Consider the following 25,898-nt stretch of genomic DNA (forward strand, 5'->3'; position numbering starts at 1 on the left):
GTTTGGAAGAAAGGTGAAAGAGAAAACCAAGTTTTTTAGATGCAGAGGATGCAATATTTGTAATGGGCTTGTGCCAAGAGAGATTAGAAGTCAAGGTAATCCCTAAGAGATATATCATTTTGCATAGAAATAGGAGTGTCACGAAAGATAAGTATAGGAGCAGAAGAAGCCTTTTTGCGAGATATGACAGGACTGAGTTTTAAAAGGATTGAAATCAACTAATTTTTCTTTGCCCCATTGGAGAATTACTTGCAGATTGGCATTTAAGGAATTGGTAGTGGACATTCAAGAAGTTGAAGCTGATTGAGCAGGGCAAGGTTTCACAAAGTGGAAAGTGGAATGCAATGTGCTATCATCGGCAAAACTATGTATAGGATTTCCAGTCAGTCGAAGAAGGTCATTAATATACATAAGGAAAAGAGTGGGGGAAAGAACTGAACCTTAGGGGGACACCAGCATTAGTGGGAAGTTAGAAGATAGAGAGCCATCTATCATCACCCTCAGTGAGTGGTCAGAGAGAAAACTGGATAACCAATTACAAAAAACAGTTGGCAAACCATAAGATGGAAGCTTGTTTAGAAGGCCTTTATGCCAAAACACAATCGAAAGCCTTTGCGATGTCAAGAGCAACTGCTTGTGTTTCACCGAACTTTTCCATTGAATTAGTCCATAAATGGGTAACATAAGTCAATATATCACTATTGGATCACGGCGCCTCCGTAGCCAGGTGGGAAGGAGCAGCAGTGCGTAGCACACGATTCTTGATTAGACCGGGGTTCGAGCCCATCACCACCAAATACGGAGGATGTGGAAAGGTCAAGAAATGACCACCGCATATCTCAGAGCAATATGGCCTTAATTGCTAATGCTCCTAAAAACCAAATAACAAACAAACTATTGGATCAACACTGACGGAATCCATATTTGTGATCGTTGATCAGATGGAAGGTTTCTAGGTAGTTTAAGAGTTGACGGTTAATTGATTTCTCCATTACTTTAGAAAGAGTAGAAGTAATTGCAATGGGACGATAATTGGATGGGAGGAATTTGTCACCCTTTTTAGGAACTGGCTGGATATGAGCAAATTTCCAAGCAGAAGGAAAAACACCTTTGGAATAAGAAAGTGAAAAAAAGGCGGCAAAGAATAGGAGTAAGTTCAGGAGCACAGGTTTTGAGAACAAGTGGAGAAATACCATTGGGACCTGGAGCTTTCTTAGCATCAAGATTCGTAAAAATTCCTTCTGACATCCTTTTGACGGAAGACCACAGGAGCATTGAATGGAACGTATTGGGAATGGTGGAAGGTGTTTTACCAAGATCATTAATACATGAGTTGGAAGAAAAATGGGATGCTAGCAGGTCAGCTTTATTCTTGGCTGAAGTGGCAATAGAAATATCTGGTTTTGACAGAGGTGGGAGCAGAGATGGGCAAAAGTTGTGGCCAATAGCTTTGGCAAGAAATCAGAATTCTCGGCTGCCATTAGGGCAAGAAGCAAGTTTTCTACCCTTAGCCTGTTCAAAATCTAATTTGGACTGATTAATAAGTGCTTTACAATTGTTGCGAGCTTTGGTGTAGGCAGAAAATGAAGAATGGAAATAAGCCAATTACAATATGCAACGTTCTTCTCTTGAACAGCCTTAGCACATTTATTGGAAAACCAAGGTTTAGATAAAGAATGAGATTTTAAAGTGAAGTGTGGAATAAAGGATTCCATTCCTGCAAGAATAATTTCACTGACACAATCTGAGCAAACGTTGACATCAGAAGTTTTGAAACAGTAATCCGACCAAGGAAAAGAAATCTTGCAGGTCATCCTATTTTACATTCTTGTAATACCAAACAACACAAGGTTGGGAATAGCCATAAGATAAAGGCTCCACTGGAGAAGAGACGATCACCAAGTTGTGATCTGAGGTGCCTAAAAGACCACCCACTTCGACCGTGTACTTGGAAGGGTTGTTTGTGAGAAAAAGATCAAGCATGTTGGCTGTCTGGTTAGGATTGTCCGGTATTCTGGAAGGTAAATGAACAATCTGTGTGAGGTCATTAGTAATTGCAAAAGCCTCAGGATCTCGATCAGCTGGGTCTGTATAAGTAGAGAATGGAAGCCAGCTGGAGTTGTGAACATTAAAATTACCAAGGAAAATTACCTCACTTTTAGGAAAGTTGGACTGGAGGAAGTCAAAGAGTTCCAAGTGATTAGTGGAGTTGGGAGAGTGGTAGAGACAACAGATGAATTTGACGGAATGAGGTAGAGAGATTTTAAGTCAGAGAAGGTCGAAAAGAGGAGATTCCAAATTACCAAGTCTGACAGGGAATATCGGAATGGACGCCGACCAGGCTAGCCGGGTGGGTAAAGTGCCTGCCTGGCAACCCAAAGGTCGCGGGTTCGAATCCCGCCTCGGGCTTGGATCAAAGTACTGCAAAAACCTTGGGAGGTGCATTATGGCCACAGAAGCCGATGCGCCAACAACTACCAAAAAAAATCGGAATGGACATATTCGCCAATACCACCTTTGAGGCGAAAGGAATCATACAGCAAATAATTTGGGCAACTGAGATGAGCAGTGGTTGAATCCACTGATAACAGATTCTGTCACAAAAAGTACATGGGGTTTGGCAGACTGTAAGTGGAAATGGACATCGTTGAGATTAGAACTGAGACCATGTATATTTGTGAAATGAACTAGGAAAACTGATGCTGTATTATCTGTGATTGGCTCAGATTGTCCTTGATCACATGAACAGTGCATGATACATAGTACAGTACAATGCCGATAAATTTTGTTTGACGATTTAAACTTTCAATTTATAAAAAAATTTCAAAAATAAATATTCATTGCCTTGTGGTTAGTGACCGGTGCTATTGTGAATCAGTGCAAATCAGACCAGTGCAAAACGAGGGCTACCTGTATTTGCCTTAACTTTTATTTTCTGTCATTAAGTATATTTCAGAATTTAATTTGTGTATAATTTGAATAATCTCATTATCATTGCATTAAAATTTAACAGGTATTTACAGTGGAAAACAACCAGTTGAACAAAAGAGTTTTAGATTCCTACATTCATTCAAATTCTCTTGCTGACAGAATAACGGTGATTACGAAAAGGCCAGAAGATCTTATCCTGAGTGACTTAAAAGGACAAAAGGTATTTATTTCTATTTGTTATTCACTTAAAAAAAAAAGAGAAGTATGCAATCTTTCAACCTGTGATTTGTTACATTCATTAAAAAGCATTGTGTATACTGGATCAACTAACAAATCGGCTAACAAAGGAACATTTCATTTCACTGCTGGTTACTGTGAATTATTCATGATGAATAAAAGTGTAGAGGGAAAATAATGGATGATTTTTTTTCCTTTTAGTTTCAGATGCTTGCCGATTTTATCTGAAAAATTCATATAAACAAAATGAGGAACTTTGTGACATATACTTTTTCTTCCCACAGTATTATCATCATTAGGTAAAAAATAAGTATTTTTATTGCTTATTGATATACAAGACATTTTTTTTATATTTGAATTGAACAATTTTTTAATTATCTGGATTCAAATCATTATATTACAAAACTTAATACAAGGGGGGGGGGGGTGTCAAAACAAACATACCAGAGTTGAAAAAGAGCAACTTAACCAGTTGGGTTAAGTTGCTCTTTTAATTTTGTTTGGCATAACCCCAGGTGCTCACATCTGGTGAGTATGGGCTTGGCACACCCAGGGTCCTGAGCCGGATATCACCATGCTTCTCTTTCTTGGTAATTCCCTTCTGTTTCTGACACACTCTCTCTCAGGGGTAACTCGGAAATTTTTTTTTGGCTGGTGGAGCATAAGCCTCAGGCTTCCTTGCACCATATGGGTAATAATAATAATAATAAAGATCTGCATAAGATATCATCTTATGGATTGCCAAGTGCTTTTTGCAATTGGATATCCAGTTTTCTCTCTGAATGCTCACTGTAGGTGATGGTAAGTAGCTCTCTGTCTTCTAAGTAATCCACTAATCAGTGACCTTCTTCCACTCACTGGAAATCCTATCCATAAGTTATGCTGATGACAGCACACTACTAATGGTACTATGATATTAAAAGTAGGCAATCTGAGAATTTACCTAACAGATATGTGGAAATGTTGAGAAAAAACTGTGAGTTAGAATTAAAATGAGCATCTGGAATTATTTTGCCCAGACATGATAGGAGGTATGTGATGAGAGTCTTGTCAATCAGTTCTCAAACTTCTATAAGTAGAAGAGGTGTAAGAATACTTGATAACCAACCTAACACTATCAAGACAGCATTAGGTGGGTTGATAAATTGCTAGTTTGTGGGAGAATGCACAGACTAATAGTTTAACAGCATCCACGAGCAGAGGTGCAATTGATTATTGTGCTGCTTCTATTGGGACAAGTAACAGTCCTGGAAGACAATGTGTTGGAGATTACAAGCCCTGCTAGGGTGTCTTCATGGGACAAGCAAATATATGGGCTGTGTTAGGATTACTAAGAACAAAAACAGCCACATTTATACATGCATTTGTACCCTAATGCTAAAAGTAAAATAAATAAATTTGAGGAATTTAAAGTATATTAACTCATCAAATGTGAATATTGTAGAGATATTGGAAGACAGACATAGTTGATGTGCAATTTTTGAAAAGTTAGGTGCAGTTTGTATGAAAAGGACTATTTTATTTATTCGTGTATTGTGTGAAGTACCATACAGATACACGTCAGTATAGAGTTATGTGTATTGTATCAGATTGTGTTATTCGTGTTAAGTGAATGGCCACTTAGCTCAAAAATTATTCACAGAAATTGCAGCCATTAGGTTACCTTCTTTGGCATGTGGAACTGGATCAGGGTCAAATGTGCTCATTCCGTCTTCCCAAAAAAGACCCCCCCCCCCACTCTTTCCTTCCATTTTGTCCACAGCAGGGTTAAGGGACTTAGGGCTAATCCCATGCACCTAGATAGGGGGTGGATTTATGCTCTTGGTTAAGAAGCACATAGAATCCAAGAGAGTGCACCCAGTTGATATGGGTAGCCGGTGTTATGTTAGTTTGCTGTGACATAACCAGGAAAACAAAAATAAGATAAGTATATGTTATAGGCCAAATGGTGTGATGAGTATGCTATAGAATGAGCCACCAAATCAGAGTGTCTTATAATGGGGAATTTTAACTTTCCAGATATTAACTGGAACATGTGGATTCGTCTCTCACACATCGGCAGAGCTTTTCTATATTTACTGGATGACATGTTTTCTACACCAACATGTTAGAAAGGCAACAAGAGAAAGTAATACTCTTGATATGATTATCAAGCATGACTTTTCATGCATTAAGAATCTCTAAATAAAAGATCCAGTAGTTGGCAGAAATCATAATATATTAATGTGGTATTTAAAGATATAACTACTGTCAAGGGTAAAGGGAGTTACTTTTGTAAAGGTGGCTAAAATGGTCTCTAGACAGCTTTTAAATCCTTTTTTATGATACCATTGTGTTGCTTCTATTGTGAAACCAGTCGAAGATGTTAACAACTGCAGATGGAAATTTAGGGATATAATCATATCCTTAGAAGCCACTAAACTTTTTATACCAACTAAGAAATACCATTCAAGGTTTAGACTTAGATGGGTGTCAGGGGAACTGATGAGACTAGTGGCAGAGAAAAAAGTGCATGGGATAAATATAATTATCAGGGGATGTAAAAACTTACAGTAAGAATAACCTAGACTAATCAAGTTACTAATCGAGCTGGGCAGACTAAGGCACGTTATGGAGAGTTTTTGGCTAGGAATATGAAAAAATGTAACAAAGAATACTTTGCTTATATTAACACCAGAAGGAAAGGAATGAACCACATTGGTTTACTAGATATGAATGACAACTATTTATGATCCTGTTTGGGCTGCCAAGAAGCTGAATAAATATTATGCATCTATATTCATGTGCAAAGAAGTTTTTAGGGATGTAAATACTAGAAGCATGCCAAGTTATAACTGGGAGCTGAATGGTTTTTGATAACTGAAAAGAGGAAGAGAAACTGTTAAAGCTAGAAGTAAATAAGGCACCTGGGACTGATGGAATCTATCCAGTTATATTAGAAGAAGCAGCAAAAGAGATAAGCAAGCCTTTGGCCATAATTATTAGAGCATCCTCGGATTCTGGGGATGTCCCTATAGATTGGAGAGGCACAGATGTCCACCCTATTCACAAAGGGCAAAGTGAGTAATTACAAACCTGTAAGCTTAACTTCTGTTCCAGGGAAAATTATGGAGTTTTGTTAAAGAAGTATTGAGATCACCTTGACAGGAATACAATTATAAAGCAATTACAGCATGGATTTGTTAAGGGAGATCTTATTAGACCAGTGAGATTACTATGATATAATAACTGAGGACATGGTTGCAAAAATTAAATTTGACATCATGTACTTAGATTCCAGTAAAGCTTTTGACATTGTTACACATTAAAGATTGCTGTACAAATTAGAGCAATTAGGGCAATTTATTGCTATGGATATGGTTTAGCGGCAGAAAATAGTGGTTGTTAATGGGTACTGCTCGTGTTGGACCAATATTATTAGTAGAGTCCTAAGGGTTCAGTCCTAGATCCCTTACCATTTTCATTATTTATTAATAATGACGGAGATATATCAAGCTTACTATCTAAGTTTGCAGATGATACAATGGTTGGCAGGGTGGTTAATGGTAGGAATCATGAGTTGCTACTGCAACAAGATATAGGGATATTAGGACGGTCAGTTGACAAGTGGAAATTTAGGTGTAACATTGATAAGCGCAGTGCACTGTATATGAGTAACAGTAATTCCAGAATAATATACTGCTACAATCAAGGTGGTTGAGAGAGACCTAGGGATAGTTTTGCAGTCTGAAGTTCTCCAAGCAATACAGACAGGCTGCTAGGACAGCTCATGGGGGTTCTCTCAACGATATACAGGAATTTTGCTACAATGAGGTGAATTTTGGGACAATGAGGTGATTTTCTTATTGATAAGGCAGTGGTTAGTCTGCTTTTGCTTTATATGATTTTAGAAAGGGTATGGATCTATTGGAACGGTGCAGAGAAGAGCTTAGTTAAGGACACAAATGGGTATTCCTTCTGCGAATTACAGTGCTTGGAAATCAAGCACCTGTGAGTTGGTGACCTGATTGAAGTGTTTAAAGCTATAAATGGACATAAATTTAAATAGGATAGTTGAGGATAAAGGTTTAAAAATTTACTTTAAGGCCAGAGAGTAATTGATTGTTGGACCAAACTTCTTTCTGGTGTTGTGAAAGTGGATAGTTTGAATAAATTTAAGGCAGAATTAGACATTATTAGAGGGATGTACAAATGAGGTTGACTTTTTTTTTTTTTTTTTAAGCAGTGAAACAAACTGCATAAGTTTGATTCCTTGCATAATTTACTAATATTAACACTAATTGATTTGAATAATGCAGATGTATACATATGAATCAGTTTAATGATACTAGTTCAGATTCTAATAATATAAAAATATATTTTGTATTTTAATGAGCAATTAAATATACTTGTACTATTTTTCACTTAACATTAGTAAGAAGTGGGAATGGGGGAGATGTTTCATTCATTTCCAGCAAAATAAATTTATATTGTATTTTTTGCTGGAAATGAATATTTTTATTGCAATGATTTTGCAAAAATCAGAGAACAGCATCGAATTTTTTTTAAGAAAAATGTTATGAGAGACTGTTTTGATTGTGATCAGTATCTAAAGTTCTTCATCTTGAATGTGGAGTATGCCCTTTCAGCCATTGGCAAAAATTTTGAATCCAGTATGTGTGGATTCAAACATTTGCCACATTTGTTTTTTTTATTTTTTGCACTTGGAAATCAGCAAAGGTTTCCCATTGTGGCTTTAAGTGGCCCACGGCTTGAATGACGGGAAGAATTAGTCAATGTAAAAAGCAATCACTGTGGAACATCATGTAGTTTGATGGATATTGAAAGAGTCAATATAAGGTTTTTTTTTTTTTTTTGTGTGTTAAATCCAGTTGAAAATGTAGAAGGTAAATGAGAAAATGTTATGCAAGCAGGCATGTGGTGCACTGAATGAATATTAAAATGCACACTAATTCTCTAACAGAATTTAATTTTTGATGCACATTTACACCTTTTAATTCTACTTCTGTAAATTAGTTTTGATAATTTAGTTTTTTCTTTTCTGTTCTGGTTTTAATTATAGAAATTGGACAACAGTTCCATTCATTAACTAAAGAGTTTAGCTTAAGTTTATATATGTATGTTTTAAAGACAGTTACTGGTTTTGTAATTTTTTCATTTGAAAAAATTTTTACTGCACTGCTAAGTATTACAGAATTTTCTTGAAAAAGGCATCTGTAAAATGTTTATATTTTGTTCCTATTAATAATTTCTCTGTTTTAATAACTTTATTTTACTGATAAATAAATGATTAAACAGTTTACTTCAGTTTTTCAATTATTTAAAAACATCTTTTAATTTATCACATTCTAAAAAAGATTTATTTATTGATCTTGGTGAACAACTACCCTCAAAAAAAGAAATGTGTAGAGAAAAAAGTAACCATGATTTTTTTTTTTCTTGCTGATTGATACACCTTAGAATTTTCTAAAAATCTTGGAGTGGGGAGAATGCATCTCCTGCTTAAGTATTAAAATTCTTACTTTTTAAAAAAAAAAAACTTAACTTCTGAATGGTTTAAAATTATTTTGATTGCCATATTTATTACCAGGACATAATGCTGTGTAATAATAAAACAAGCTGTAGCATTAGATATGAGAAATAATGAACAAATATATGAAAGAAAGGACAAGTCCTTTGATTAGCATTGATCTCATTGTGAGGCATTTCAGCATCTCCCAATTTGAGATAAATAGTCACTGAGTTGTCAGGTCTGCACTGATGAAGCACCTGGCCTCCCACTGAAAAATGCCAATATGCCGAAATGGTTGTTTGGAGGATGATGTCATATTAAATTAGTATTGTGCTTCTTTTTTTGGAAAGTGCTACTTGTAGGGTAGTACTTAGGTAACTGTCTGCAGTAACCTCACAACATGAATGATTAATGTTAGTGAAACAACTTGTTCTGTTTTTCACATTTTGACTGATCTATGAAAAATAGACAACTTTTATTGTAGAAAGATAAACACACTAATTTTTGATATTTTAATGCATGTTATTAATTTGCTGTTAGCATTGATATTTCACACCACTGTATCAATTCCTTAGTTTTGAGTCCTCATGACTGTCTTCTTAAAGTCATGATGGACAGATTTCTTCAAATCCTCATTTGCACTACACTATTTTTCACTATGAAATGTGAAAAATTGTGACTACTATACTTGCTTCTGCCCATGAGATGTATGCCTTCCTCAGACTATTTTCTTTTGCTCTCTTCTGTGCAACTGCATTTGTATGTGGACTTGCTCTTGTGCCACTTCCTTTTGCAAAAGTGGAGCCTTTAATTATCTATATTAATAAACTCTTGTAAACTGGCAGAACAGTCCAGTTCCATTTTCTTCTAGAAAGCTCAGCCTACTTATCTCTTTTTAGGTATCTTATTTCTCATAACATTGAATAGGGTCTCTCTATATTTGTTGGAAATTTCTTGTCCTAATTAGCACAAATTTGTTCTGATATACCTTCTTGACTTGGATACTGACAACTGATTGATAGATGAGATTTGCTGGAAGAAAGATACACATACGGTCAAAAAAAAAAAAAAAGTAGTCTGAAATAGCTTTACTTAGCTGGATATTATAATTACAGTACACTTTACTGTTTATCATAGTCTCTTCAAGGTTTGAGAACATCTTTTAAACAATATCTTCTAGTATGCCATGTAAAAAATCAAACATGTTTTGCCACAGATCTTGCAGAATTCTTAGTATGGAATTATGAAGCACTTTCTCCTTGGAAATTCATTGACTCGAACTGGCATACCATATTGTCACATGTTCACTATGCATGGGCATTGAGTTCATTTGACCGCTGGAATCCTAGGAACATCTCTCGTATTAATATATGATGGTTATATGTGACATTCATTTTGAACAAAGTGCTAATTTTTGTACTGAACTGCTACGATCTGTGAACACTACATTCCTCTGTTTCTTGTCAGGATTGTGTAATTCAAGCCATCTAGATCTGATATGAAAAAAGCACCAGCATTACAACATTTACTGGGATGTTCTTTTCACATTCGTTTCTTCTGCAGTAAGCGTTGCTGAACTTCCTTTGGAGGCTGCAGAATTTTGTGAAACCCAGTCTCGTGGATGTTGTCAGTAATACTTCTTCCCCAATGACCTAGGTGCTATTAGCATACTGACAACTGGACAAAACTTAGTCATTATCATCTGTATTGTATGCTGTGGCTGTTTTCAAAATCCATTTTCATAGCCTAATTACTTTAATGCTTAGTCTACCAAGCCATTCATTTCCTTACAAGAAGAAAAAAATGTACACTAAACACATTTCATAGATATTCATCACTCAATCATGCACTTCAGTATGAATGGTATACACAATGAAATAATGGACTTAGTTTTCCAGCATGGCCCAGCCCTGGTCAAGCACATGATTACCAAGATATGTACTGCCAATTTTCAGACTATTTCATTCTGGACCATATTGTGTTTACACTATCTTCCTAACACATACTGGGACGCCTCACCCCAAGCAAGTAATGGTTACATGAAAAATGGCAGTATCATCTCAAAGTAAGACATAAAAAGCATGCAACTCAGTGACAGGTGCATGGAAAAGAATGGGATTTTTTTACAAGTCCTAGTCCTTTTACAAGTGGCATGATAGTGGGGTGTTGAATAAGAAATGTGCCAGATTACCAAGTAATGGTGCACCTGAAATAAAGCATTGGAAACATCATATGCTAATGGAAGGCAGAAGTTAACTCATCACATCCAAGTAGACCAACATTAATGACTCTCAGAGCATGGCAGCTATTGAAAAGGACAGCAAGAGGATATCACACAGGCATGAGAGACAGATAGTTAACAAAACCATGGTTCTTGAGTATAGAATCATTAGAAAAACACTGCATAGAATGGGATACCATAGTCATACTTGTAAGCTGAAACTGTCTCCCAGCAATGCAGCTGCTGCCTTTGCTGTTGCAGTGGAGGAAGCATTGGGCATTACAACAGTGGTAGAACATGTAGAGTGATGAATCATACTAAACAGTCCTGGGTGTGGCATATACCCAAGGAATTAGGTATATGCCACATCCAGGTGCATATATTACCCAAGGAACAGTTTCACCCAGATTGTACTGCACTAAAAGTTTGTTGGTAGTGATAGTATGAGATCAATCAAACTAGTGACCACATACTCACTGCCATTGACATTTCAGCAGTAATAGAACAGAGTAGTAACTTTTCTTTCTTTGCTCTTCTCATGAAGACACAGTTTGCTATTAATTATCAGTATTGTTTTTGTTGGTATTGGACATGCCTGAAACCAGTAATGGTTTATAATTATTTGTTTATTTTTCCCTATAAACTGTATTTATATTAAGTTATATTTCATGGTACTATAGTCACTGGGGTTACAAATCTCAGCCTTAAAAACTGCATTAACTAATATGCAAAGTGAATGTGTTTTAAATGTTATGATTGTGCAAAAGTTTTAGCTTTGGAAAAATAAACACACATGAATGAATAGTATGTTTTGTATGCAAATTTTCTACTATCTACTGGAAGTTATTTAACTATTTTAAAGAGAATATTCTCCTGAATAGAATCTCTCTTAAAGGCATAGACAAGCATTTCTTAAAGGGGGATGTTCAACAAGTACAATCGTGCAAAACTTTTATTCACTATAAAAATGACACGAAGCCTCCTCCCATCTGTGGCGCCTCCGTAGCCAGGTGGGCAGGAGCCGCAGCACATGCTTCTTGATTAGACTGGGTTTCGAGCCCGTGACCACGAAATATGGAGGATGCGGAAAGGTCAGGGAATGACCACCGCATATCCCCCCAGAGCAATATGGCCTTAGTTGCTAATGCTCCAAAAAACAACATCCTCCCATATGAATTGATCAAAATTTCATGTATATTCTCTTATACCAATTTAACTGCACAGCTTTATATACAGTCCAAACACCTCACTCAAAATATTTCAGTACTACCATATCAGTTTATAAGCATTATTCTAACCTCCACAATATGATGTTTGTTTACATTCAGTTGTTACATCAAGTCACTTTTTGATTTTCATAACATAGTAGAGCATGAAACGAGAACAATGCATATCACAAATAATGATACACTACAGTTACAGAAAAATAAATTTTTCCACAGAAATAATGACTTCTCTTTTAAATATTCACTTATTACAAGAAACAAGATGATGAAACAAAGGCAAACTGTCAGTATTTTATTTAATAATTATTTACATTATTATCATGCTAAACATTAAAATTCTATCATTACATTTTTGAACAAAATACTATTGCAGTGTGATTCTAGTACTAATACATCATTGTTTATCTGTAGCTTACATACAGAGAAGGTTAACAAAAGTATTACTTTATGTTTGTAAACACAAGAAGTATATCAACTATATGGTATATAAAAATGTTAAGCTTATATTTAACTATAAGTTAGAAATATTAAAACTCACTCTCTTTAAATTTGTAATTTATATAAATTAAAATAAATACCCTCTGCCTTTCACATCTTGCAGTACTTCTGTTGTTGAGCTTAATTTCTAGATTACTTCCAGAACTGGAAACTATCATTCTTTGTTATTCTGAATTACAGATTATGTCCAGTCTGAGGCCTGTTTTTTTTTTTTTTTTTTTTAATCTCTAAAACAGTATTTAACTGTTAAATAAATACAAAACCTATATTTTTTGTAGAGCTCTTTAAGTACTGGACCATATTGTGTTCTAAATAAAGCTTTATTTAGAATAATGAGGTAGTTTGTAGTTCAAAATAATGAAGGCTGGTGGTTTTCCAGTCCTAATACTAATCTAGGAGTTAGGCTTAACATTACCAGTGCTGCTTGTGATATTAGAAGACAGAGTATTTGTTTTAATTTATATAAATTATAAATTTAAAGAATCTCTAAAATATCATTAAATTTTTCATAGAATATTATATTAAAATATTTGGCTTGTATGTTTAGGCAAATTTTATTATCCTGTTACATTTAATATCTGCTAACTAGGTTGATGTCTTGTTAGCGGAGCCTTTTTTCAATACTTGTCTCCTACCATGGGATTTGCTACACTTCTGGTATATACGTACTACAATAAGCACTCTGCTTGCATCAAATGCTATTATTCTGCCCCAGAGAGCAGTAGTCAAAGCAGTGGGTGTAGAATTTCGAGATCTTTGGAAGATCAGAGCCCCTGTATGCAGTGCTGAAGGTTTCAATATGTCTTTCTTCGATACAATGGTTCAGGTAAGATAATTTAGTACTTTTGTTGTACTTATTTCAGTTTATTTGTGTATTGTTTCTGTAGAATGACTTCCTGGTTGGGAATCATGGTGAATAGGATTAACATCTTGGATATCACATTAAATATGGAAAAACTATAACTACAAAGGTTTTTATTACTTCTTCAGCATGCATTTAAAGAAATGATAATATTAATTACAGATACTGTAATGAATATAATTTTTCTATGGTTATAGATTGGCACTCTATAACCTTGGTGTGGTAATAACATTTTTTTGTATTTGTTAAGATTGTTAATATGTTTATAGTTTGAGGCTGCAATTGTTGAAAGATAACATTTAAAATACCAAGCATCACATGAAAAGCAATAATAAATAATTAGGCACTTTTCAAGTGAAACTGCATCCCTTCTCATTATAACAAACAAATACTACTCAATAAAATTAACTTGTATTAAAAATAAAATGTCAGCTTTGATACTATTCCACATGAGTGATTGTTGTATAAATTGGAGCGGTATAGCATTAGAAGCAAGTTACTACTATAGATAAAGGGATGGTTAAGTGTTATAAGACAGCATTTATAAATGACCACTGTTCCTCACAGACTAATGTTATGAATTCAGTGTTGAAACTCTTAGTGTTTGCAATATTTGTTAATGATATTTTATTTCAAGGTCTAAGTTTACTGGTGATAAAAAGATAAGAAAGTTAGTAATGACTAATGTGGATGTTCTATTTCAAGCAGATCTAGAAAAACTAGGCAGATAGTTTAAAAATAGCAATTGAAGCTTAACATTGGCAAATGTGGGGTACTGCACTTGAGGAGCATAATCCCAAATAGCATATCATTTGGGTCATACCAAGCTAAAGGTTGTTGATAAAGAAAAAAGGGTGATTGTACAGTTAGACATGAAGTTGCGTGAATAGTGCAGAGAGATTGCTGTAACAACTCCTAGTGTTTTGTCAGTGATATACAGGAACTTTTCTGCCGACCGGGCTAGCCAGGTGGGTCAAGTGCCTGCCTGGCAACCCAAAGGTCGTGGGTTTGAATCCCGCCTCGGGCTTGGATCAAAGTACTGCAAAAAAAAACTTTGGGAGGTGCATTATGGCCACAGAAGCCGATGCGCCAACAACTACCAAAAAAAAAAAAAAAAAAAAACAGGAACTTTTCCAGCAGAAATAGAGGTGATTATCCCACTATATAAAAAAATGGTTAGGCAACATCTTAAATACTGCATACAAGTTTAGAAACCTCATTTTAGGGAGGAGTTAGATCTGTTAGAAAGAGTACACACATGAGCAACAATTAATCAACAATTAATAGGGGCACAAAAGGGTATTCTTATTGAGAAAGCATGGGGTTCTAGAAACTACGCTTCTATGTATTGCTTTCTAAAATAAAATTTATATCATTTCAGCATCTTGGGTTTACCCAGTAACCTTAATATCTTGGAGAAAAAGAAAAAAAGTTAATTTCGTTAATTTTGCAAAAGGATGCTTTAATTAAATCATTTTTACAGAATTCCAACTGTTAATTTGCTATAATTTTTATATTTCAGAGGGCAATTAACATTAGTGATGCAACAGTTGAACCGCAACCACTATGGGAGTACCCATGTAGTGCACTAACCTCACCCTTCAGTATTTTTGATTTTGATCTTACTTCTGTTGTAGAGAATTCTCCCAGTGAGGTTAGAAATACAGTAAAATTTCTCAGGTAAGCAGACAATTTCCTGAAATGGCATATAAAATTAATTTGTTGTTCATAATAGTATGGATGATTTCAGTTCATTTTTTTACCCAAAAAATGAACATAGAATGAATCCTTGCTCACCCCTGGCCTTATGTCACATGGATTTTTCATATAATCAGCTCTTTAGTCCAGACATAATTTTCATAACTTGCCTTGGTTTCAAGCAATCCTTCCCATTTCACATCTAACATGTTTGTTGTTTTTCATGTGGTTCTGAAAATGCTCCTAATGTTGGAGTTTTGTGTGCATGGTTTATAAAGAAATGTTTAACATTTCTGTGCAGACCAGTGGTTTGCAACCTTTTTTTTAATAACAGCACCCCTAAGTAATTTATTTTATTTTGCAGCACCCCTACTCAACTACTCAATTTTCTGCCTGTTAGATCCGATTCTCTCTCTCTCTCTCTCTCTCTCTCTCTCTCTATATATATATATATATATATATATATATATATATATAGAGAGAGAGAGAGAGAGAGTATATAATAATTTTATTCTTTATATAGAGGTACTAGTAAACATCAATTATAGATCACCAGAAAATTAAAAAGATACTGTACACCGTTTTATAATGAAATAAACATATCAACTGATGATATATTAAGGAGTCCTTATGTGCTGTGATGTAATGACTAGATCGTAGATATAGCTTAGCTTAATTAAGAGGTGAGTGCTGAAAATTAAGCTAAGCTATATCTATGATTTAGTCATAAACATATCAATTAAAAAAATAAGTTTAAGTAACTTAAACCCAAATTACGTGTCACCCCATTTGAAAACCACTGGTGTAGACCATAGTTACCATATTAGTCCAAAAATAAGCTGCACCCCTAAAATTGGATAAGCTTTGAAGACATCTTTATTTTTAAATACATTTTAAAATATGATTACTATACTAGCACACAAAGCATATTAATATATGACCATCAACAATAAGAGTTATGTTCTCTGCGTTATGATTCTCTAATTATAAAGGTCAGTAATGTGAGTTGAGGGGTCAAACCATATCAAAGGAATATTTGAAGATTTAAATAAATAAAAATAAAAAAAAAAAATAAGGTGCACTTTAAAACAGTATGCCTGCTCAATCAATATGCAGGTGCATGGAAAATTTAATTTGGCTTAAAAATGTGTTCACTTTTTTCTTTATTTTAACATCATAATGGATAGAAATACATAAGGTGTTTCAATTAAAAGGTACTGAGGTCTATTTTGGTTTAAGCTATTTTTGTTTGGACCTTTTTTTGTCATATTTGGGCTGAAATTTTTTAATTTGATGTTTAAAACTTAGATTAGAAACTAGACATTTAGATTTTACTTAATCAACTTGTTGGCTGTATAAGGGTGCTGCATTGCACATCACAACCATTGCATTATTTTTTTTCTTCAAATACATATGTCCACATTGTCACTGTTGTTTCTTCTCTCAATAGGTGTTGGTGTTTGTTTGTTTATGGGTGGTGCAGAGGTGGATTCGTAGTGTTATTTTTGGTAACAGTTGCATGTTATTCTTTGTGAATCCCATGCCATTGTACTTCTGGGGGATGAGTAGTGGCACTTCCTTATTAATTTGGTTTTCTATTAAACATTTTGTAGTTTCATAGTTTTCTTTTATCCATTTGTTTTAATTGCTTAGCCACAGGTAGCAGTTTGCACCACAAGTATCCTTGCATTTTTCATAAATGGTATAAAAGTGTTCAATTTGAAACGTCAGTAGTTGATTATACCATGTTTTTAATTTATACCTTGACTAGATTAATTCTTTCTTGGACTTTTATTCTATTGGTAACAATGGCTCCTGCCAGCTTAAGCTGTAATCTCACTAATGAGTGGAAGAACTTTTTCTAGTGCATTTAGACAGCTGAGCTAGATGGTCTTTAATTCTTTTTTTTTTAACAGGCAACTTTGAATTTAAGAAATCTTTCTCAGTTGATCACCAGTTGCAAACAGAAGAAAGTGTTATTTTATTTTTACTATTCTTTCCTTGCCTTCAAAACATACATCATAAAGAGAACTCACATGATTCTCATATATGCCTGCTCCACTTAATGTTATTATTGGTGAATTCCAGTTGAAACAGTTAAATTGTGGCATGTGCACTATGTTGAGATAAAATCTCAGATTGTATGAAGTCCAGAGTAGATTCTTTGAATGTGATATGCATGCCAGCTTGCTCTTTAATATGAAATATCTTTTTTTTTTCTTTTTTTTTTTCCTATTCAGGTGTAAGTGTAGATGGAGACAAGCAAACAAATATTAAAAAATTTTTATATATAATATATAAAAATCTGGTGGGATATTTTGCCTCAAAAGGGGGAGGGACAGAAATTCAGGTAATTAAAAAATGTGATAAATTGGAGCATATTAACAAGATTCTACTGTGTATAATTTAATATATATTATTAATGAATAGCCTTAAAATAACTATCCTTTCATTATAGCAAAGGAGTCTGTAATGGAGTGGCAGTGTGGACAGATTTTCATTTGGTTGACAAAATTGTTATAACAACAGGACCAATTTGCCCAGTTGAGCTTGGAAAACAAATCATTTGGGACAGATATAGCAGACAAGGAGTGTATTTCATCAATAAACCATCATCAGTTGAACCAAATATGACACTACAGTTTGCTGCTGGTTTCCAACCACAACATGGAAATTTCAGTTTATCTTTCAGTATAAAGGAAGACAATTAACAAAAGCAGTCTCTTGTAGATAATATTTTTTTAATGCATCAAACTTTGTATACACTCATTTTTATTTGTAAATAAAAAGTACCTTCCCTGTTAATGTAATTATATCACAACACCTGATACGGTTGCATGTTAGGCAGTTGAAATTTTAATCTATCAGTTTCATTTTTTCTTTAATATTGCGATAGCTATCATGATTTGGGCATTCCACTCTCATCCAACAAATGTTGAGATGGATCTTCAATTTCTGGACCTGATCCTACCTGTAATACAAATGCATTACAAGTTGGTAAGGAAAAGAAACTGACTTATTTAATACAACACACATAGGCAACTATGAATTAGTACTTTATATTTAATGTTTTAAAATAAAAAGTTCATAAGGCAAGCTTCAGTGACATCCCTTAAGTTACTCAATTAATGCATTTCTGAAAATCATTTTCTCATATAAAATAATGAAAAAAAGCTGGGTTATTTTCTCCTCCCTGCTTAAGTTTCAACAAGAATGATTAGAACTGTTAGAGCACAAACACAAGAGGGTTAATGTCACAGCTACAAGATCCTGAAAAAGGAATCTGAGGTGTGTATCCAGGTGCTTTTTTTTTTTTTTTTTTTGGAAAATTTCCATAAGAGGATGTCATTATCAATTGACAGATGCCACTAAATAAATCATATTCTTAAATGAAACTGTTTCATTGTGAACCTCTGTTTCATTGCTAGAACATGAGCAAAGCTGGAAACTTCAGCTAGTGCAATAAAAGTTGCAATATAAGGATGAAATTGGCGTATACATGCTACACAATGGCAAAATTCAAGGTGCACAAATAAATTGCAAGAAGCTGCCCTCTCATAGATGGCATCTTTTTAATAATAGTTTTAAAAGCTATTTTGTACAGTTGAAATAATAATGTGTAATAAAATAAAACATTTTTATTTCAATACATACGTCATAGTTTGCACCATTCTAAAAATTTGTTTTAAAAAAAGTGGTGGTAATGTCTACAACAATTGGCAACACTGAAAAAAGCAAAAGTTGGGGCTTCTGCTGGAAAGGATATGGTCATCTCTTTTTTGTTGACATTCAAATAGTTTACTAGCTTGCTGTGCCATGTCATACAACGGTTACAGGACCTTACTACAAAATTGTACTGCCCACTTTGTGGGATTACATTGGAAACGACCACAACTGCACACAGGTGGGTGGATGCTGCATCACGACAATGCAAAACCTCATACTGTCATTGAGTATTCATTCAGCATTAATGTCAGATGTATACCCCATCCATCATCAGCCCCAACCTTGCACCCTGTGATTTCTCCCCCCCCCCCAAAGTTAAAGGAGCTGTGAGGAAAATGTTTCCAGTAGTCAAAATAAGTCGTAAAGACATTACAGGTGATTTTCAAGTGCATGTAAAAAAGGGCTTCCTTTTAATGGCAGAAACAGAGTAAGTGCATTTCATCAAATGGGAATGACTTTGAAAATGGCCATCAGAATACCAATGATTAATAAAAGTATGTTGATTACTTTTTTAAGTAATTGTTATCTACCCAAATCATATCATCAGTCATGATGGAAATGTGTTCATGGGCCTGCAGCATACTCCTTGTGATTTATTGGTTTTGCAATTTATGCTATCAATATATTGCAATTAAAATGCTTCTTCTGCAAAAAATTTATACTTATATAATTTCTATGGCCAGTGATGAATAATGTACTTCTAATTTCTTTGAGCATTATTGATCTTTGCAACTTAAGCTAACTTATTTAGTATGTAGGTTTAGGTAAATGCTACATAAATATATACGGTAGTTCATACACAAAAAATATTGAGGCATTACTTTGTATATACTTTTACAACAGAATTAGTTAGCTTAAGTATCCAAACAAAAAAAAAAAAAAAAATTAGTATACATATTTCATACGATAAAAACCAGTTTTTATGGAATGAGTGAGTACTAGGCTAGTCTGCCATGACCTTCTTAAGCTGTGCATCAATATTATTAGCTGCTGACAGAGCAGGTCATGGGGAATTGTCAATGATATACAGGAATTTTGCTAGTAGGGAAAAGGAAGTGATTATCCCTTTGTATAAGGCAATGGTCAGGCCACACTTTGAGTACTACATACAGGTCTGGAGGCCTCATTTTAGGAAGGATGTAGAGTTGCTAGAATGCATAGAGAGAAGGGGAATGAAGGGGTCCTCTTACCAATAAAGGCTTAAGTTCTCCAAATTGCAGCATCTGGAGACTAGGCACCTGTGAGGTGATCTGATTGAGGTGTATAAGGCCTTCAATGGTTTGAGCAGGCTCAGTGCTGATGGGATTCTTCCTCTTGCACAGATTACAAACCTGAGGAGGGGCATAAATTCAAATTGAGGAAAGATAGTTGTAGAACAGATGTGCAGAAATCTGCCTTTAGTCAGCAGGTAGTTGATTGCTGGAACAAACTTCCATCTGTCATTGTGGAAGTTGATAGCTTAAATAAATTCAAGAAGGAACTGGACAAACTTTTAGAGGGAATAGATTTTTTTTTTTTTTTTTTTTTGGCTAATGCTACATAAGCTTGCTTTCTTGCATCACATGCCTCCACTATTACTAATTCTTCCCCTGTCTGCACCTTGACTAGACCAAGCCTCTGCAAGGATTGCACTTCAAACAGGATCCAGCAAAATCACAAGCTCATGTATCCATGCTATTCCCAAGCTGACTTAATCTGTGTCAATAGACAGCAAAAATCGTAACACCCTGGCTTGCTAATTGCTGCACATCAGAATGAACAGTAGCCTGTAGAACCAAAACTTGGTTTTGGTGGAGATCACTAAGCACAAATCATTGACAGTTCCATGAGCCTTTGGGATGAAAAGTGATTAAAGGTCACCAAGTACAGCCACCAATGTTGTATGTTGGGTGTGGGCAGAAAATGATTAGACCATAGTGGAGATCACAACCTTTTTTGTCATTGAAGCATTTCTCCCTGGTATGCTCTGGCTGGTGTAACACTCAAATCGAGACAGTTGTTGTTGTGTACCGTAGGGAGGAAATACTTGGGTTTTTAAGTGTTCAGCCAGAACTACAACTGAAGCACCTGCAGCTGACTCACAGAATGCCTTCCAAATGGGCAGGCAAGCTTGAACTGTAGACTTGCTATTAGCCTCTGAAGGAAGTATGGTAATTCTTAGCCCATTAAAAAATTCATTCTATAAAAACTGAAATTATATTTACTGTAGCAATTACAGTTAGCAAGAATTTACAAGAAACATACATTATATGAATTAACCCCCTTGTGGGTGAATTTACAGACAAGTATGCATGTCACCTAGATTGAATTTTTTGAGGAATTAGGAAGTTCATAAAAATTGAAAAACTATGGACTAAAAATGTAGATAAAATGCTTTTAAACATATATATGTATAATTTTTTTTTTTCTTTATAAAGAAACTTAAGTGAGAGTAGAAAATTTCATAAAATGAGACTTAAAAATTTATTTTTTTAACGAGTAATATCTCCAATATTTATATTATTTGATTCAATTACATCAACATCTGTACTGATGTTGATGAAACAGATCTTCAGTTTTGTGTTGATTTTTGAAAATTTAAGAGTTGTCTATGGTGTTTTTACTCCATTATTATATAGATAATTATAACTCTTAAAATATATATATGCATACTCACAAAAGAGTAACAAGCAGAATGATTTAATGCAGATCTGAAAAACTTTGAGTGTTAAAATGGAATGAAAATCAAAATTATAAGATCCCCTTTTCCTAAAAGATGACAATAAAAGAGAATAAGTGGCTTTTGGTAGTCTTCAGTTTATTCAAGGGCCAAAAGAAGACTCCCTCTGAATTAGGTAGGAATTTAAAGGAGAAAAATGGAAGGCCTGTAATGCATTAAGAAAACAGAGTGATCAAGGTGGGGTGCTGTCATATCCATTATTTAAACATGACTGGACAACATCAGCTGAAATAGGGTGGTGCTCCTTTAGTTTCTTGATTAATTGCAGCCTAAAACATAAGATAAGGTTACACTTGATTTTTGAGAAAATTTTATGTATCCTTGCTTTCTAACCTTGTGAAAAGTGGGCTGTAGATAAACATTAAGAACATCACAATTATAGATTTACCATCACTGGCCACAACCTCATATACTAATTTATTTGAATTGGAGCTTGGCAACAGACTGTGTGTTGACTCAGCAACAGAACTTTAGTCTATAAATCTGTTCTAAGCAATGTTGCAAAAAAATCCATTAACAAATTTGTGTTAAATGTTATTTTAAATCAGGGCTAATATTTATTTATTTTTATATAAATATATAAAAAAAATACTCTTGTTTATACTCCAACATGACCACCAGGTCAGTGGAGTTTACAATAAATCAGTCAATACAAATGTTAATCGTATTCAGCAGTCACGGGCTTGAACCCCCAATCCACTCAAAGAGCTTGTACTACTGCACTCGTGCTCTTGACTACTCGGCTACGTTGGGCCCAATATATATAAAACATCCTATAGACCACTGATTACTTGCCACTTACAGAGGAGAAGGGGGTAGCAGATATTGCATCCAGTTATACATAATTGTCAAGATATCAGTGAACAAGGAAAGGTGGTAATGGTGTTTGTATAATGCATCAGCATTAAGGCCATGTTGCATATTATGTGGACTGAAAAACCTGGAATAACATATTGTGGGGTACCTGTGCTACGAGGTCAGTTAACTACAATTCTTCCAGTCTCCAAAGGGATTTAACCTTCAAAAAAGGGTAACAAAGTACACTGTTCATCTTCTGTTTGGTGTGTTACTTCTACGCATACCACCTGAGGTCTAAAACTACAATCCTTCTGGTCTCCAAACTTGGACCTCTTCAAAGAAGTACCAAAACCACTATCATGGATTTTACCAATAAGAAAAGGGTCACAAGAAAGTATGCATTTACCTTCTGTCCGGTGTGTGACTTGTATAAATACTGCTGGAGTGATAAAAATGAAAATATAGTAATTAAAAAATATACATAATTTTATGCAGGTATTTTGTTTTATAATAAAATATATAGAAAGGAAAAATATATAGAAATATATATATAGAAATATATAAAATATATAGAAATATATATAAAATATACAATATTATATTTATTTATATAATATTGATATATATTTATTATAGATCCCAATTTCTTTATTATTCTCAGACAAAGGAGCAGTCCTTTCCTAATATTGATATTTGTCTACAAGTCTAGATTAGTGTTTTAGATTTTGCCTAATCTAATCCAAAAACTAACCTTGTTTTTGCTAAAGATAAAGTTGTCCCCTTTGATAAATGAAAATACACAGCACAGGAATGGCATTCTTATCTTCAGCAAGAGGTAAGTTATAGCCATTCAAATATTCTCCTCTTATAGCAACCTCATCAGTAAAGCTTCAAAAGGCTAACATTTTCGTTTTACCTAGATGGGTGCATTAGAAATATTAGGACAATACTGGCTTTCTTCTAGACTGGATTAAATCTCAGGCTCCAAAAGAATAATTATATTTGTTTTTTGTTTTTTTTCTTCCTTTAAATAAGCCCGAACACTTCACATTAATTTTTAAAATTTAACTGCCTGTACTACAAAAATTCAGTTATCACTCTGATATATTTACAAAAAGAATGGGTTTTTTTTACTACCTTTAAAAATATGGAAGGTGCACCATACCTGAGTGTGAATCACATATTGAAGAGATCCTGGTTTAGGAGTAATATAAACCTTCTTCAGGATAGCCTTTAGGAATCAAATAAAACAAAATTAGTTTAAGAGAATTTGTTAAAAATAACAAATAAAAAACATTAAGAAAATGAGAAAGTTAAACCTCACATTTATTGAAGGATATTGTCAGGTAAGAAATAAACATTTCACTGCATAAAGTGGTGTATTAAACTAACATTTTGACCCCTTCCAGCTACAGTGTATAAATAGTACAAACATGGTTATGTGAAAAACATGGCTGAATAAGGATTTTTTTTTTTTAGGTAACAGAAGATGGACAAATGACATGCAGGGAAATATATCTCAAATATAGGAGTGCATAATGTCTCATAATGGTTGATTAAACAAGTTTAGCTGGTGGGAGAGGGATTTTCTATTCTTATGTTTCTGTTGTACTGGTTTAAACTATACAACACACCTTAAATGAAAATCCCTCCTCTTCAGGTTTTTATTTACTGCTAAGATTGGTATGATTGACTGATATGACTTTCATTAGCAGATGAGATCTAAGAAAGAGAGCCCCTATTGTGATGAAGTATCAGGTTTGAGCTCCCTGAAAGATCATGGTGTTATTCCTACTTGAATTTCTCACCAACATCTGGCGAGAAAGGCATTACATGCATGGATGCTGTTGCAAAAGAGAAGGGTTCCTTAGTAACTTCCAAAAGTGAACCTTCCCCTGATGCTAGTCAGGGCTGTAGTAGAGGATATACACTCTTATACCCTATGGATTTTTTTTTTTTTTTAGGTGAATAGCATATACTTTCTGGTTTTTGAAAGATTTGAAAAAACAAATACAGTATTATTAAAATATTTATTAGAATTTGATTCTCAAGGCAATACTTAGTTTTATTATTTTTAATATATATGCCACATATATAAGTAAGTAAATATTCCATCTGTGTATGTATGTATATATATATATACACACACACACGGGTATATGCCATATACCCTCTGGAATTTGATTAATAAGCACAGTATACTCTCTACATACGAAATATTCACAGAGTATACCTTCTGCTAACTTTATGACTATAGCACTTGTGCTAGTAATGATCCTCTTTACAAAGGAGAGGGGGTAGTTGCACCTCTCAAGATTGATCTTCAACTGGGACAGCTTGGCTTACACTTGCTGTGGATCACAGATTTCTGAAGGCCCTTGGGTTGAGACATCTGATGAATCTAGACTGGCACCTCTTATAGTTGGATGGAAGTAATACACAGTGCCAATGGCACCTCCGTAGCCAGCAGTGCATAGCACATGCTTCTTGATTAGACCGGGGTTCGAGCCCGTGACCACCAAATACGGAGGATGCGGAAAGGTCAGGGAATGACCACCGCATATCCCCGGAGCAATATGGCCTTAGTTGATAAAAACCAAATAACAAAAAAACCAGTGCCAATACCATTTGGTTTTTTGTAAATGGTTGTGATGAGTTGGCAATCTTGGGGTTTAATACACAATATCAAAACAAAATGTTTGCTTTTTCCATGCAAAAGTTTTGTTTTGGTGTTGTTTATTGAGGAATGCACAAAAGTTATCCAAATATTCTCTACTGTAGAGCCAGATATCATCAACTACATACTAGACTCACAACTCAGGAATACAAATGAGGCCAAAGAGAGTTGCAGAATCTAAACCAGCCATGAATTCTGCCAAGGGAAGTGGGATGGCATTGCCCATAGTGAATCCTTTCTGGAAGAAAATCTAGCCCTAAACAGAAATAACTTTCCCATATGAAGAGAGTGACCAGCTTCATGCTATCTGTAACAAAGTGACATACCAAGTGGTGTGTATCTGGGGTTGGAATTGGAGAGAGAGGTTGGTTTTAGCAGAGGAATGCTGGTAAACATAGAATCAATATAAAAGAATGGTAGCACACCCCAGTCTAGTAAAAGCAGAGGTCTTAATGCTCACTGCACCACTTTCACTTTTAAATAAATGGCAGATTAACCTTATGGCAAAGATATTTATTTAATATACATATCTATAAAAAAGTCTGACCTCTTGGCTAGGGTATAACTTCTGTTATATCATTGTTTGTATGAGTAAAATCAGTTTTGACTTGGAACTTTTCTGGAATATAACTTACTATATCTATCCAAAAACCACCCATCTATACAATCTGATAAATTTTGTTCATTCAGTTTACTAAATTGAAAAACATACAATCCCCTCTTCATTTAGTGTTTTAATATCTATTCTTTATCCATAACTTGGCCATTATGAATAAAGACAATCCTCAATTTA

The 25,898-nt window shown here is 34.5% G+C and overlaps 2 protein-coding genes across 5 annotated transcripts in view; one reads left to right on the plus strand and one right to left on the minus strand.

Annotated features, from left to right (window-relative positions):
* The window catches only part of Art7 (arginine methyltransferase 7), a 99,154-nt gene extending 81,217 nt beyond the window's left edge, over positions 1-17,937 (plus strand). Inside the window, exons 11-14 of one of the 2 annotated variants that reach the window (XM_090383851.1) lie at positions 3,014-3,151; positions 13,215-13,451; positions 15,010-15,167; positions 17,644-17,937. In XM_090383851.1, the coding sequence (XP_090239977.1) occupies positions 3,014-3,151; positions 13,215-13,451; positions 15,010-15,167; positions 17,644-17,896 (786 nt within the window). In that variant the 3' untranslated portion in view covers positions 17,897-17,937. The remainder of the gene's footprint in view (positions 1-3,013; positions 3,152-13,214; positions 13,452-15,009; positions 15,168-17,643) is intronic. The other variant, XM_090383852.1, reaches the window with a different exon arrangement.
* Positions 17,938-17,987: 50 nt separating this feature from the next.
* Mvd (mevalonate diphosphate decarboxylase) overlaps positions 17,988-25,898 on the minus strand; it is a 73,574-nt gene continuing 65,663 nt past the window's right edge. For 2 of the 3 annotated variants that reach the window (XM_090383853.1, XM_090383855.1), the window contains exons 11-12: positions 23,594-23,659; positions 17,988-18,156 (exon numbers count right to left, since the gene is read on the minus strand). In XM_090383853.1, coding sequence (XP_090239979.1) covers positions 18,085-18,156; positions 23,594-23,659 — 138 coding nt within the window. In that variant the 3' untranslated portion in view covers positions 17,988-18,084. The remainder of the gene's footprint in view (positions 18,157-23,593; positions 23,660-25,898) is intronic. The other variant, XM_090383854.1, reaches the window with a different exon arrangement.

The sequence above is a fragment of the Mastigoproctus giganteus genome, chromosome 10 (genome assembly GCF_048544385.1).
Source record: "Mastigoproctus giganteus isolate SK-2022 chromosome 10, ASM4854438v1, whole genome shotgun sequence".
Lineage (NCBI taxonomy): Eukaryota > Metazoa > Arthropoda > Arachnida > Uropygi > Thelyphonidae > Mastigoproctus > Mastigoproctus giganteus.